The following is a 12,199-nucleotide window of genomic DNA, read 5'->3' as shown; positions in this document are numbered from 1 at the left end:
CTTTTATTCTTATTAATATCATTAATATCATATATTGCTTCTCATTATTTTTCTTCATGACCTGAGTGTGGTCACACTGGCTTTGGCTGAAAACCACCACCACAAATTTTTTTAAACTCCAAACATTACTAAGAATAAGGCTTGGATTGAGGGCCTAAAAATAATTCAGTTGGAATGTGAAGAAATTGAGACACCAATACAACAAATATTTAACATATTTGTGTCTTTATATGTGATTTCAGGATACATACATTTATTACCCTGCTCTGGGGTTTATTTACGATCTGACCCTTAAAGAATTCTTGGGCACAAAAAAAAAAAAGTGGATCTTCATTAACCAGAATTTTTTTCTTTTTTTGTCTTTCTCTTGACAGTGAGATTTTAAAGATGTTTCTTCCTTCCCTTCCTTCCTTCTACTCAACAGTGAATCTACAATCACTGCAACTTGGATGAAACTCCACCTTAACAAATCACCAGAAGCAGAACTCCCGCTGTGGTGTTTCCTTCTGCATCCGACCGTTTAACTGAAAACTCAGTCGTGTGTGTGTGTGTGCGCGCGCGAGTGTGTGTGTGGTGTGTGTCTTTAGGGATGATTAAGTAAGCGAACCCGAGGTTACACAATAGATGCCAATACTTAGCAAATTTTATATACTTTTTCCGATTTATACCCCACCCGACCCCCAAGGGGGACACTCTGGTCCCTGTCCGCCACCTACGCAAACTCAGGCACACGGGTACGCGCGCGTAAGCGCGCGCGCGCACACGCGCATACACTTTCGGAGATACGCGTGTACTAGCAAAATCCTGAGCTGCCACTCCAATACTTCGCTTAAAAAAAAAATAATTGGCGGAGTTCTCAAGCGTCTCTAAACGCTAGAGCGTCAAGGCGCACCTGAGCTGATAAGAAGTGTGCCAAGGCTGTCAGGTGGGAATTCCTGGCGTCGTTGCTATGTCGCTGGACTAGGCACTGGAGCCAGGAGAAGCGGAGCCCAGTCTCCACTCCTGGGTTTGCTGTGCTTGTTGAAGCAGCCCCAAGCTCAAAGCGAAGTTTGCATCAAGATCACGCTTCGCGATCCTGCAGAGGAGCTAAAGCGAATTCCCCCCACTCCCCACCCGCTCCCACGGAATCATGGGTTTTCCAAAAACACAGAAAGGAGGCAACGAGGTACAGCCACAGAGACCTGGGCAGACCGAACCCCCCCGCCCAGGGCTGGTGGGAACTGGAAGGAACGAGTCCAGACCACGGGACCTTCCCTGGCTGTGGGCCGGCGCTCCACTGTCCTTGACCTCTACAGCAGTTGAGACGCGCGCGCCAGGGAAATGAAAGTAAAACCTGTCTTGGAGCGGACCCAACTGGAAGCTGGCGACAAGTCGCATCCGCAGAGAATGTCTTGGACAGGGTTGGTGCGAAGAGCCTGACACTCACGGAACAAACTGAAACGAAGAGATGGGAAGCGGGAGAAAAGCAGACTAGTTTCGCTGGGGGTGGCTCCTGGAAACAGAGCAGGCGCACAGTAATACCTACTGTCTGAGGTGCCGACGGGCTAGCCGCCTGACCTGGTCCGCTGCAATGACAGTCTTCGGCCCGCCAGGCGGCCGGAACCCAGCCACTACGCTGCTTTGCACCCCTCTGACCCCGAGCTCTTACCAGATCAGACCCAGCCCCGGAGCCAGGAATCTGTCCCCCACCCTCAGCTGGAACTCAGATCCATTCAGCTGACTCCCTTGGGGAGGAGTCCCCAGAATGAATAACTTCAGTCGCGGTCCTTCCTTCCCCGGGTGCAGTGTCCACGGTTCAGTCCTGAGAATGAAAAGGCCGGTGAACGAGCAGTGTGTGGCCTGGACCAGGCAAGGTCCCCCCCCCCCCCCCCGCCACCCAGCCTCCTTTGCACTGGGTCTTAGAACCAGTTTGGCAGAGCAGGTAAGAAGCGTAGAGGTCTGCAGGGGGCACGTCATAGATGGGGAAACAAACTAGAGGGGAAACGTGATGTACTCACCTTCACACAGCCACAGGGTGGGTACTAGAAGCCGGTCCGCAGAGTCCAGTGGCCCCGCGGCCACCGCCTCTTAGTCTAGGCGCGGGGCTTCAGGACTTGAGAATAGGGTAGGGGGTGATAGGATACCAGAGGCCCGAATGCAAGAACTAAAGCTTCGCGGGGCCGAGTTCCCTCCCAGTTTGGCCCTCAGAAGGGAAGTAAGAAGAAAGTAAAGTCAAGAAGGGGTGATGGAGGGCCGCCTGGGTAGCTCAGTCGGTTAAGCATCTGCCTTCAGCTCAGGTCATGAGGGATCGAGTTCCACGTCAGGCTTCCTTGCTCAGCGGGGAACCTGGCATAAATCCTTGGGCGAGGGCTAGGACTCTCCTTTCCCCCTTGACTGCATGATGACCCCAGCCTAGAAATATCCACGCCGCGCCCGAGTCTGCGGTGCTTGCTTGCCATGCCGAGTTAGGACTTTACTGCTTCCTGCGTTTGGTGTGACTTTGGTCAAATTCTTCCCGTCTCTGAACTTCATTTTCTACTTGGTGAAATAAGAACAGTAATGTTAACCTTCCTCGCCTATCTCAAGGGTAGGTGTCAGGATCAAAGATCAGGATGTGGCTGTGTTTTGTAAACTCTAAAGCGATTAACATACGTGAAACATTAGTGTGCGCCCTGGCAATAAATCCTCAAGTTTATAAATGGGTGAATGAAGTCTCCGAAGGCAGCAAGGCAAACTCTCAGGTTGTAACCTTGTAAGGAATAACTGGATTACTGGGGGTGGGGGTGCGGGGGAAACGAAATGGTATCGTCCGTTCTAATTTTGGTTATTCCCATATTTCCAAATAGGCAATTAAATTCTGAAACTTCAGATAATTCTCCCCTCCAAATCCCAATTCTCAAATCAGCCTTTCCGATCCGTGCCCCTATTGCGAAATCTTACTAGCCAGTCCCAGAACTTTGGAGTCTCAGCCTCTCTGGGGGTGTTGGCGAGCCCCACTCCTCTAGTCTCTGCTGGGTGTCCTCCTGCCCCTGCGACTCCGCGGGAGTCTGGGGTCGAGCTCAGGTCAGGCGCCGAGCCGGCAGGGGGCGCGGTCCATTCGAGGCCACCGCTCCCGAGGTCCGGGGCTCCGGCCATGCGCGTGGTACCTCCCGCTGGCTCTTGCAGTTCCGTGCCAGTAGGCCTCGCACTCTGGGTTGCATAGGTCCTGAATAACAACCCCAAGAGGTTGTACCGGCCCCACTTCGCCCTGGTTTATATTCTGAAGCCTGTGCCCAGAGAGTCAGGCTTGTGGCAGTTCCTACACCAATCTTTGGAGCTCATCTCTGAGTCCTCTGGGCACGAGGGACCCTTACCCCCACCCCCCCACCCCCACACCTTCGGACAAGCAATGCGCGCGCTGGAGTGCAGAAGCCCGCGCGCGCCCGAGGGAAGAATGGGAGGGTGCGAGGGCAGCTCAGGCCCCGCCCCCTGTGCGCCTATAAAGCCGAGGAACCAGAGCCGGCCACTCAGTGGTTTCTTGGTGACACTAGGCGGAACAACTTGAGCCTTGCCACCTCTGGTTTCTCACCGTAGCTTGGACGTTGGGGTTTTGCCAGTGCCAGAGCGACGTCTCAGACTTTCTTCTTCCAGATCTTGGCAGATCACCCCCTCAGCAGGTAGGCGCCACAGGCGAGGCGGATAAGCGGTGGGGGAGGCGGGGACGGGGGGGAACTTTAGAGTCCTGGAAACTGGGAGCGTGCGGAGTGAGGGGTACAACCCATTTTGGAAGGTCCTCTGCGGGTTGCGTCCCATACACTGGGCCCAGCCGTGCACACAACTGGAAGTGCAGAGACCCAGTCCCCTCTACTCCGCCACCCAAATTCCGAGAAGTCGAGCAGGAAACCTCTGGGAAGCCTGGCGCTGGGCAGAGGCCTCCCCTGCGGGGCCTGTCACCCGCCCGGCGGGTGCAAATGCCGCTGGCGCCTCTCTGCGCCTGGGCGAGATAAGCGTCTGAGCCAGGCGGAGCGCGGGCTGAGTCTGCCCGCGCGGGGGCCCCCACACGCCCTCCGTGCCCCGCCCGGGCCGTGCTGCAGGCTGGGTGCTCACGCTCGGCCCCTCTCTCTCCTTCCAGGGTCCGCGCATCACCGCCAGCATGAAGCTGGTTCCCGTCGCCCTCATGTACCTGGGCTCCCTCGCCTTCTTGGGCGCCGACACTGCGCGGCTCGACGTGGCGTCAGAGTTCCGAAAGAAGTGAGTCGCCGGCAGCTCCTTCTCCAGTCCTTGTACCTGGGAGACGAGGGGTTAGAAGTGGATGGGAGCCGGTTGGGACCGGGACCTCTCCTGGATGCATGCGAAACGAGTCTGTGTGTGTTTTCTAGGTGGAATAAGTGGGCTCTAAGTCGCGGGAAGAGGGAACTTCGAGTGTCCAGCAACTATGCCACCGGGCTCACTGACGCGAAGGCCGGGCCTGCCCAGACTCTCATTCGGCCCCAGGACGTGAAGGGTGCCTCTCGCAACCCCCAGGCCAGGTAACTATGTCCTGCGCTGAAGAGGGGTGGGCTGGGGGAGCTCTCCTCCACCACCCTGGCCCTGGGGATCGTCCGGGCCGTCTGGCAGTTCAGACGGCGTAGCAGTTTCCAGTCTCCTCCGGTCCTTGAATGGCTCGGATTCCTGGTGGCTGGGGCCAAAGCCCTGCTTGATGAGGGTCTCATGTTACCTTCCTTCCCTTCCCCAGCAGTCCGGACGCCGCCCGCATCCGAGTCAAACGCTACCGCCAGAGTATGAACAATTTCCAGGGCCTGCGGAGCTTCGGCTGCCGCTTCGGAACGTGCACGGTGCAGAAACTGGCGCACCAGATCTACCAGTTCACAGACAAGGACAAGGACGGCGTCGCCCCCAGGAGCAAGATTAGCCCCCAGGGGTATGGCCGCCGGCGCCGGCGCTCCCTGCCCATGACCGGCCTGAGCCGGACTCTCTTGTTCCCAGAGTCACAGGCACGCGGGGCTCCGGCCTCCCGGGTGCATCAGGTGCTCGCCAATCTCTTTAAGATTTAGGCGCCTGTGGCAGCAGCGAACTGGCGCGCGTATGCATCCCGCTGGCTTCCCCCGGGGCGGAGGGCTTCCCAGGGCCAAGCCCCTAGCGGATGGAAACCGGGCTGAGAGAGCCCTGCAGAGACCAGGAGTCCGGGAGGCACGGTCCAGCGGCGAGCCCTGGCTTTGCAGGAGCCCCTTCTCCTTGGAGGCACCGTTCCCTACGTCCCAATCCAGCCCAGGTGCCCCGTGGGGGCAGAGGAATGCGAGGGAGTGTCTGCCAGGCTCACGGAAGGGAGAAACTGAGAATTAAATGCTTGAGACCCCCAGGGACAGGGGTCTGAGTCACTGCCGTGCCTTCCCACAAACTGATTTCTCACGGGGTGTCACCCCACAGGGGCGCAAGCCTCACTATTACTTGAACTTTCCAAAACCTAGAGAGGAAAAGTGCAATGCGTGTTATATATACAGAGGTAACTATCAATATTTAAGTTCGTTGCTGTCAAGATTTTTTTTTTTGTAACTTCAAATATAGAGATATTTTTGTACGTTATATATTGTATTAAGGGCATTTTAAAGCAATTACATTGTCCCCCCTCCCCACTTATTTTAATACGTGAATGTCTCAGCGAGGTGTAACGTTGTTTGCTGCGTGGAATGTGTGAGGGTGTGCGTGAGAGACTGATTACCTCTTGTGGAAGAAGGAAACACAGTGTCTCTGTATATTTACGTAAAATGGGTGATATGCGAAATAGCAAATCAATAAACTGTCTCGATGTTGATTAATTCTGGGCTCACGAGTCTTGGGAGGGAGGGTACCCCTGGTCCCAGTGCGTCCGGGAGCCTCGGGCTCCCGCCGCCTCGCGTGGGAGGGTGGCACGGCTGCGCGCGCGCGTCCTGGCGGATCCCCCCGCGGGCGGAGCTGTGCCGAGCGCCGCTCTCCCTGCGGGGCGCGCGGAGCGCCTGTCCTGCTAGCGAGTCCGGGCTTCGCGGAGGCGCCTAAGGTCGCAGCCTCGCGTGGCGGCCGGGCCGGGCGCGGTAGGGTGAGCCCTAGTGGGGAGGCGAGCCTGGACTCTCCGGGTTGCGCAACAGAGTACCAGATTTTATGGAGTTGCTCGCGGAACCCCGCGCAAAAGCGCGCCTCGGAGAGTTGGGGTGGTCTCCGAGGCCTTCTAAGTGAGGAGCTGTTCCAGGCTGCCGCGGTGTTAAAGTTAGAAGCTACTCCAGCAAAATGTTCGCACTGCTCCGGGAATCCGGCAGCCGCGCCAGTAAACTTTCCCAGTCCTCTGCCGGCCTGGTGCCCCATCGAGCCGGCGGGCTCATCAGCGAGGCTGTGGCGCCCCCAGCCGGCCGCCTGGGAGCGGCCCGAGAGCCGTCAGGCGGTACGTGCGGTTTAATAAGTCCTGCTACGTGGGAGTCAGCACACAGCCTTAATGAGAGACGAAAGAAAAAAACAGTTTGCAGATGCCAACCAGGGCCGGCCCCCCCAGACCTGCACGGCGGCTCCCAGTTCTGGGACCGTGACTCAGCGCCCACACGCTGCGCAGCGTGCAGCTGCTGGCCGGAGGCGGGGACGGACGGACGTGCCGCCGGAATCGTGCGCCTCTGACGGCCTGAGACCTTCATTGTTCCGCCTCCCCTTGCCGCTCTCCTCTTCCTTCCTCCTCCCCAAGCCTTTTCATTTTTTCTTCACTTCTCCCCAGGCTGCCTTTTGCTCCCTCCTTCCTTCCCCTTCTTGCTTTCTTTATGCCTTATCATCTTAGAAGGTTGACCCCAGTTCCAGGCATAGAAGCTGGACACTAAGCCTCAGTGAGTGACTAGAAGGTCAGGGGACACGGGAACAGTTAGGACAGAAGGGGAGGCTAAGGGGAAGCCCCCCTGATTTTGATTTCCCTGCTCCATTTGTGTCATCCAATATCCTGAAGACCCAGGATGGTGACCAACTGCTTGCCCTTTTCAGAAAGTTTCCCTGGCCTTTCCACGTCAAAGCATGGCTGAAATGTTGGTGCTTATAGGTGATCTCAGAAACCTTTCTGAGAAAATCTGAGTTTGGGGAATGGAAATGTTTCCAGGGCAGCCTACCTTCTTCTGGCCCTTTTGCACCAATTGCCTTTCTTCTAAGGGCCAGAAATGGTTCCTTTCAGAAAAAGCCTGCATATGCAGTAAAAGAGATAGGTCCTAGGTCTAGGGTCCAGGGACAACCTGCTTCTGAAGCAGTTTTAATTCAGAAGAAAGTAGATCCTAGCACCTGGAATTTCCTTAAGACCACACACAAAGCCTCAGTTTTGCGCACCTGGCCCTTGATGGTGTCCATCTTCATACAGTTCATTGTCCTGTTTGATCTCAACAGTTTTGTGAGATTCATCAGAATTGAGGAGGTTACCAATGCAGCAACCGACCATCCTCATCCTCAAGGGCCTTTTAATAAATATTCAGAGAGAACTCTGAGCCAGGCATTGTAAAAAGTACAGGGCATGTATGGATGAAAGAGTGACTAAAAACTCCAGTCATGGAATTTCTATGACAGTGAGTGGTTCTGGGTGGTCTAAAGGGGTGACAGAAGCTACAGAGAGCAGCAAACACTTCAGCTTCACAGACAGTGGCTCAGGATTAAATACCCTTTTCCTTGCACCAAGGTTTGTCCTACAGCCACAGAGCCCTCCAGCCAAACCTCACCCTGGCAGAACTTCAGGCAGCAGACAAAGCTGCCAAAGGCACGTCGGGCACTAGCTTAGGGCTGTTCTGAGCAGGGAACGGGCATCTAGCCTTTAGCCCAGGGAGTCTTATGACTCCCTTCAGGGAATCCAAGGCAAGTGAAGGAGATGGTTCGGCTCTGAAAGAGGCAGCTGCTCGGCTGGAGTCCTTCCCAACTGAAAATTTTGTGATTGGAGACCTGTCTGAACAGACAAGAGACCCTCCTAAATGGAGTTTACAAGTTCTGAATTGACTGAAGGTCACCATCAAGCCCTGGGACCCTCTCTGTGAGCCATTCAACTTACCTTCTGGATTTTTTTTTCATAAGGTGTTGAAGCCTGTCGGGATAAGGCCTCCTGATGCCAAGAACACATCGTTTATCAACAGTGATGAGTCATTTGTGAGCTGATTCGACATGTCCTCAGCTGAGGAGTAGTCACAGCTTTTATCTTTAGCTACTGTTGCTGGCTGTGGGAATGGTACCATCCACTTGTAATCAGACAAAGAGTACTGGGCAATTTCTTGAGAAGCCAACACCTTGGCTGAACAGCTAAGGGTAGAAGAGAGTGATGGGGAAGATGGAACTTGGTTCTTTTTTTAGCACCTACTTTGTATCAGACATTCTCCTAGCCACTTTGTACACGTTATCTCATTTAATTCTTATGGCAGCTTTCTAAAGTAGGTGTTATTATCTCTATTTGTAGATAAGAGAATTGAACCTCAGAGACATAAAGTAACTTAGCCAAGGTCACACAGTGAGTAGTAAGTGCTGGAGTCTGGATTTGCACCCAGGCACTCCAGGCTATTTTAATGCTATAAAGCCGTGGAGAGTAAGTGGTGTAATTTTAACATTTGGACTCTCAGGCCAGATGTCCCCAAATGTCCTCTAATATGAGGATGGCTTGGGTAGGTGATTTACACCTGTGGTTCTGGAAGATTTACAGGAGGCTGGTAGGACTGGAAAGGAAAATTACTTTGGTGGTATGCTCAGTGAGTGCAACATAAATAAATGAAGTGAGTTTTAAAATTCTTGGTCCTGGTTTAAAACAGGGGTTATAAATCAGGAATAGCTTTTTCCCCCTGAGCGAAGCCACTGACCTCTTTGGTTTCCATTGCCAAATATAGTTAGAACATACACTGAAGGCCTCAAGAGCTGGTTTCTGAGGAGAAGGCCTTCTGAGCTATTCCTGGCCAAACACGGTCCCACTCTGTATGTCTTGAGTCACCTGTAAGAACATCTGTGTCTACGAAGCTACAAATAGAGTTTCCACCTTTGAGGTGGAACCTTTTGTCTTTGACAATTGGTCAAAGGCTTTTCAGAGGCTGTTGTAAGTTGACTGCTTCCTTCTCTTTTCCCCAGCCAAGAAGGAGAGGGCTTTGTTATCCTGGGTCCCACTGAGTTTTCTGCCAAAGCCAGATTGGAGGCTTGGTCTCCATTTGTAGGGGAAGAAGGGTGAGGCTAGATAGCTATCTGGTGGTCCCACTGGTCTTGTTCCAGAGCTATTTTGGAACATTCTGGAAAAACAATAAAATGACTGTGACCACACAGGCAGATGAATTTAGTAGGTTATTGTACATTTATCCAACAGCAGGAAAGTACTTCTGCGTATTAAGATGAATTTTTTAAAACACAAAAAATGCATTTTACTTATTACATGATACTTAGTGCAGAAAAAAAGATTCACCTTTCATACCACTCCTAGAGATAGTCACTATTAATATCTTAGTATATACCCTTTTAGACATGTATATATATAATACATATCCATTTATACACATACTTTTGAAAAGTGAACTCAAGTGCACAGAGCTGAATTAAACATATTCCTCAGTTTAAGGCAAACTGTCATTACCAGTCTATGCAGGGCTTCTCTCTGGTTTTATTTTAATTATTTATTTTTTTCTCCTTTAATTTCCATACCCTTTTCCATCTCCTTCAGAGGAACCCTCTTTAACATATCTTTATGATAATTATTATCTCTCTCTCTCTGTTCTTGATCCTTTTATTCCATTGGAGTGTTTGTTTTTTTCTATTGATTTGAAACACTACCTAATGATTAAGAATATTAAAGTCTGTCATGTACACACATTCCTTTTTTTCCTTTTTGTGGAGTGTGTTTTATTTTTTGCCATATAAAACTTACAGATATTTATATCATCAAAGTTATCAATTTCTGCCTTTGTTGGCTTCCTTGGGAAGTCTTTCTCTATCTCACTATTTTAGAATATTCACCTATTTTTCTTCTAACACTCTTATAATTTCACTTTGTATTTTAAACATTTTAATGCAACTGGAATTTATTTTGGTATATGATGTGAGGTAGGGATTTAATTCGATTTCTTTTCTCCCAAATTGTTAGCCAGTTGCCTAAAACATATACTAAATAGTACACATTTTCTGCAGGATTTGAGAGTTTTCCTCCATCATATACCACAGAGGTTTTCAAGCTGTGTTCTACAGAGCCACAGGATTTTCCTGAGTTATTTCTGCAGATTCCTGGGGAGACAAAGAGGAAGCAAAAGAGCCAGACTCTTAGTGCTACTTCCAGATGGAACAGTTCTACTCTTTTTTTTGTTTTATATGCTGGGGCTCCATTTCAGATTTTATTTTTTATTTTTATTTATTTATTTAAAATCTCTTGCTTTTATTTTTTTTAAAGATTTTATTTATTTGACAGACTGTGAGAGAGCACAAGCAGGGGGAGCGGCAGACAGAGGGGAGAGAGAGGCAAGCTCCCTGCTGAGCAGGCAGCCCCACGTGGGGCTCGATCCCAGGACCCTGGGATCACGACCTGAGCTGAAGGCAGATGCCCAACCGACTGAGCCACCCAGATGTCCCTCCATTTCAGATTTTATTTGGAGAAAGAGTTCATCTGCTTGCAAATCAGTAATATAACAAAAAATTTTTTTAAGTTTCTATTTTGATTGTAGTTAGTTAACATACAGTGTTATATTGGTTTCAAATGTAGGATTTAGTGATTCAGCACTTCCATACAACACCTGGTGCTCATCACAGCAAGTGCCCTCCTTAATCCTCATCACCTATTTAACCCATCCCCCCCAAATTCTTTTTTTTTTAAGATTTTATTTATTTGACAGAGAGACACAGCGAGAGAGGGAACACAAGCAGGGGAGTGGGAGAGGGAGAAGCAGGCTCTCCGCTGAGCAGAAAGTCCGATGCAGGGCTCAATCTCAGGACCCTGAGATCATGACCTGAGCCGAAGGCAGACGCTTAATGACTGAGCCACCTAGGTGCCCTTAAAGATTTTATTTATTTATTTGACAGAGAGAGACAGTGAGAGCAGGAACACAAGCAGGGGGGCAGTGGGAGAGGGAGAAGCAGGCTCCCCGCTGAGCAGGGAGCCCGATGCGGGGCTGGATCCCAGGACCCTGGAGTCATGACCTGAGTCGAAAGCAGACGCTTAACAACTGAGCCACCCAGGTGCCCCCCGCCCCCCAAATTCTTAAACAGTAAATATTTGAATCTGTTTCTGGTCCTTTTATTCTCTTCCATTGTTCAGTCCATCTTTTACTGTACCAGTTTAACAATTAAAAGAATTATTATTCAACTTTTCAAACTTAACACAAAAAATAGAGATAATAACATGAGCTGCCATATATCTATCATTAAAATCTAGGGGCACCTGAGAGGCTCAGTCTGTTAAACATCCATCTCTTGATTTTGGCTCAGGTCATGATCTCAGGGTCATGAGATTGAGCCTCCTGTCGGGCTCCGCACTGGGCATATAGCCTGCTTGGGATCCTCTCTCTCCCTCTGCCCCACCCCTGCTTCTCCCCCTCTTAAAAACAAAAACAAAAAACAAGAAACCTAACACTTATCAGGGTCACCTGGCTGGCTTGGTTGGTGGCTCTTGATCTCGGGGTTGTGAATTCTAGCCCCACATTGGGTATTGAGTTTACTTAAAAATAAAATTAAAAATTAAAAAAAAAATCTAACACCAAGATTTTGCTGCGCTTAATTCATCTATCCCTTTTTCTTTTGTTTTGTATCTTGCCAAAGAATCTGGTTTTCTTTTCCTTCCTTCCTTCCATCCTTCCTTCTCTTCTCTTTTCCCCAGACATTGTATCATTTCACCCTCACACACACTTCTGTATACATCTGGTTTTTAAAAAACATTTTCTTACATAACCAAATGCTATTGTCACACTTAACGTTAACAGTAATTTTGTGGTATCATCTCATACCCAGTCCATAATCAAATTTGCCTTATTGCCTCAAAAATGTCTTTTGACAGTGGTTTGTTCAAAACAGGCTCCAAACAAGATTGTTCCATCTCTAAAGTTTCTTTTAATCTAGAGCGACCGTCCTCGCATTTTGTTTTCATGCCGTTGACTTATTGAAGAAAACAATGTTTTAATAGTTTCATTTAGAGCTTTTATTATCAAGATAAATCCTGATTCTCCACTTCACTCTGCTTGGGTGAACTCAGCCAGAACATCCTGGCCTGCTCACTTGTCAGGGTCGGGTGGGGCCCTGGAGTGGTCAATGTTGCAGT

General features: G+C 50.3%; 1 protein-coding gene and 1 long non-coding RNA gene across 3 annotated transcripts; one reads left to right on the top strand and one right to left on the bottom strand.

Annotated features, from left to right (window-relative positions):
- Nucleotides 1–206: 206 nt before the first annotated feature.
- On the bottom strand, nt 207–3,414 carry LOC145716036 (uncharacterized). Its single transcript, XR_014138363.1, has 2 exons — nt 1,998–3,414; nt 207–1,801 (listed from the first exon to the last, which is right to left on the bottom strand). It is a non-coding gene; the product is annotated as an uncharacterized LOC145716036 (long non-coding RNA).
- A 64-nt stretch (nt 3,415–3,478) lies between these two features.
- Nucleotides 3,479–5,774, top strand: ADM (adrenomedullin). 2 transcript variants are annotated; one of them, XM_031017192.2, is made up of 4 exons: nt 3,479–3,635; nt 4,091–4,209; nt 4,338–4,487; nt 4,697–5,774. In XM_031017192.2, exons 2-4 carry the CDS (start codon nt 4,112–4,114, stop codon nt 5,010–5,012), a joined length of 564 nt encoding a protein of 187 aa, XP_030873052.1. In that variant the 5' UTR covers nt 3,479–3,635; nt 4,091–4,111; the 3' UTR covers nt 5,013–5,774. The 2 variants fall into 2 exon arrangements, with proteins under 2 accessions (XP_030873052.1, XP_006728579.1); XM_006728516.2 differs by having other exon boundaries at nt 3,481–3,635; nt 4,694–5,774.
- Nucleotides 5,775–12,199: the final 6,425 nt, after the last annotated feature.

The sequence above is a fragment of the Leptonychotes weddellii genome, chromosome 11 (genome assembly GCF_054177405.1).
Source record: "Leptonychotes weddellii isolate Sample4059 chromosome 11, ASM5417740v2, whole genome shotgun sequence".
In the NCBI taxonomy this organism is placed as follows: domain Eukaryota; kingdom Metazoa; phylum Chordata; class Mammalia; order Carnivora; family Phocidae; genus Leptonychotes; species Leptonychotes weddellii.
Note: the sequence above shows the minus strand (reverse complement) of the source record. Positions and strands in the feature narration are given on the sequence as shown.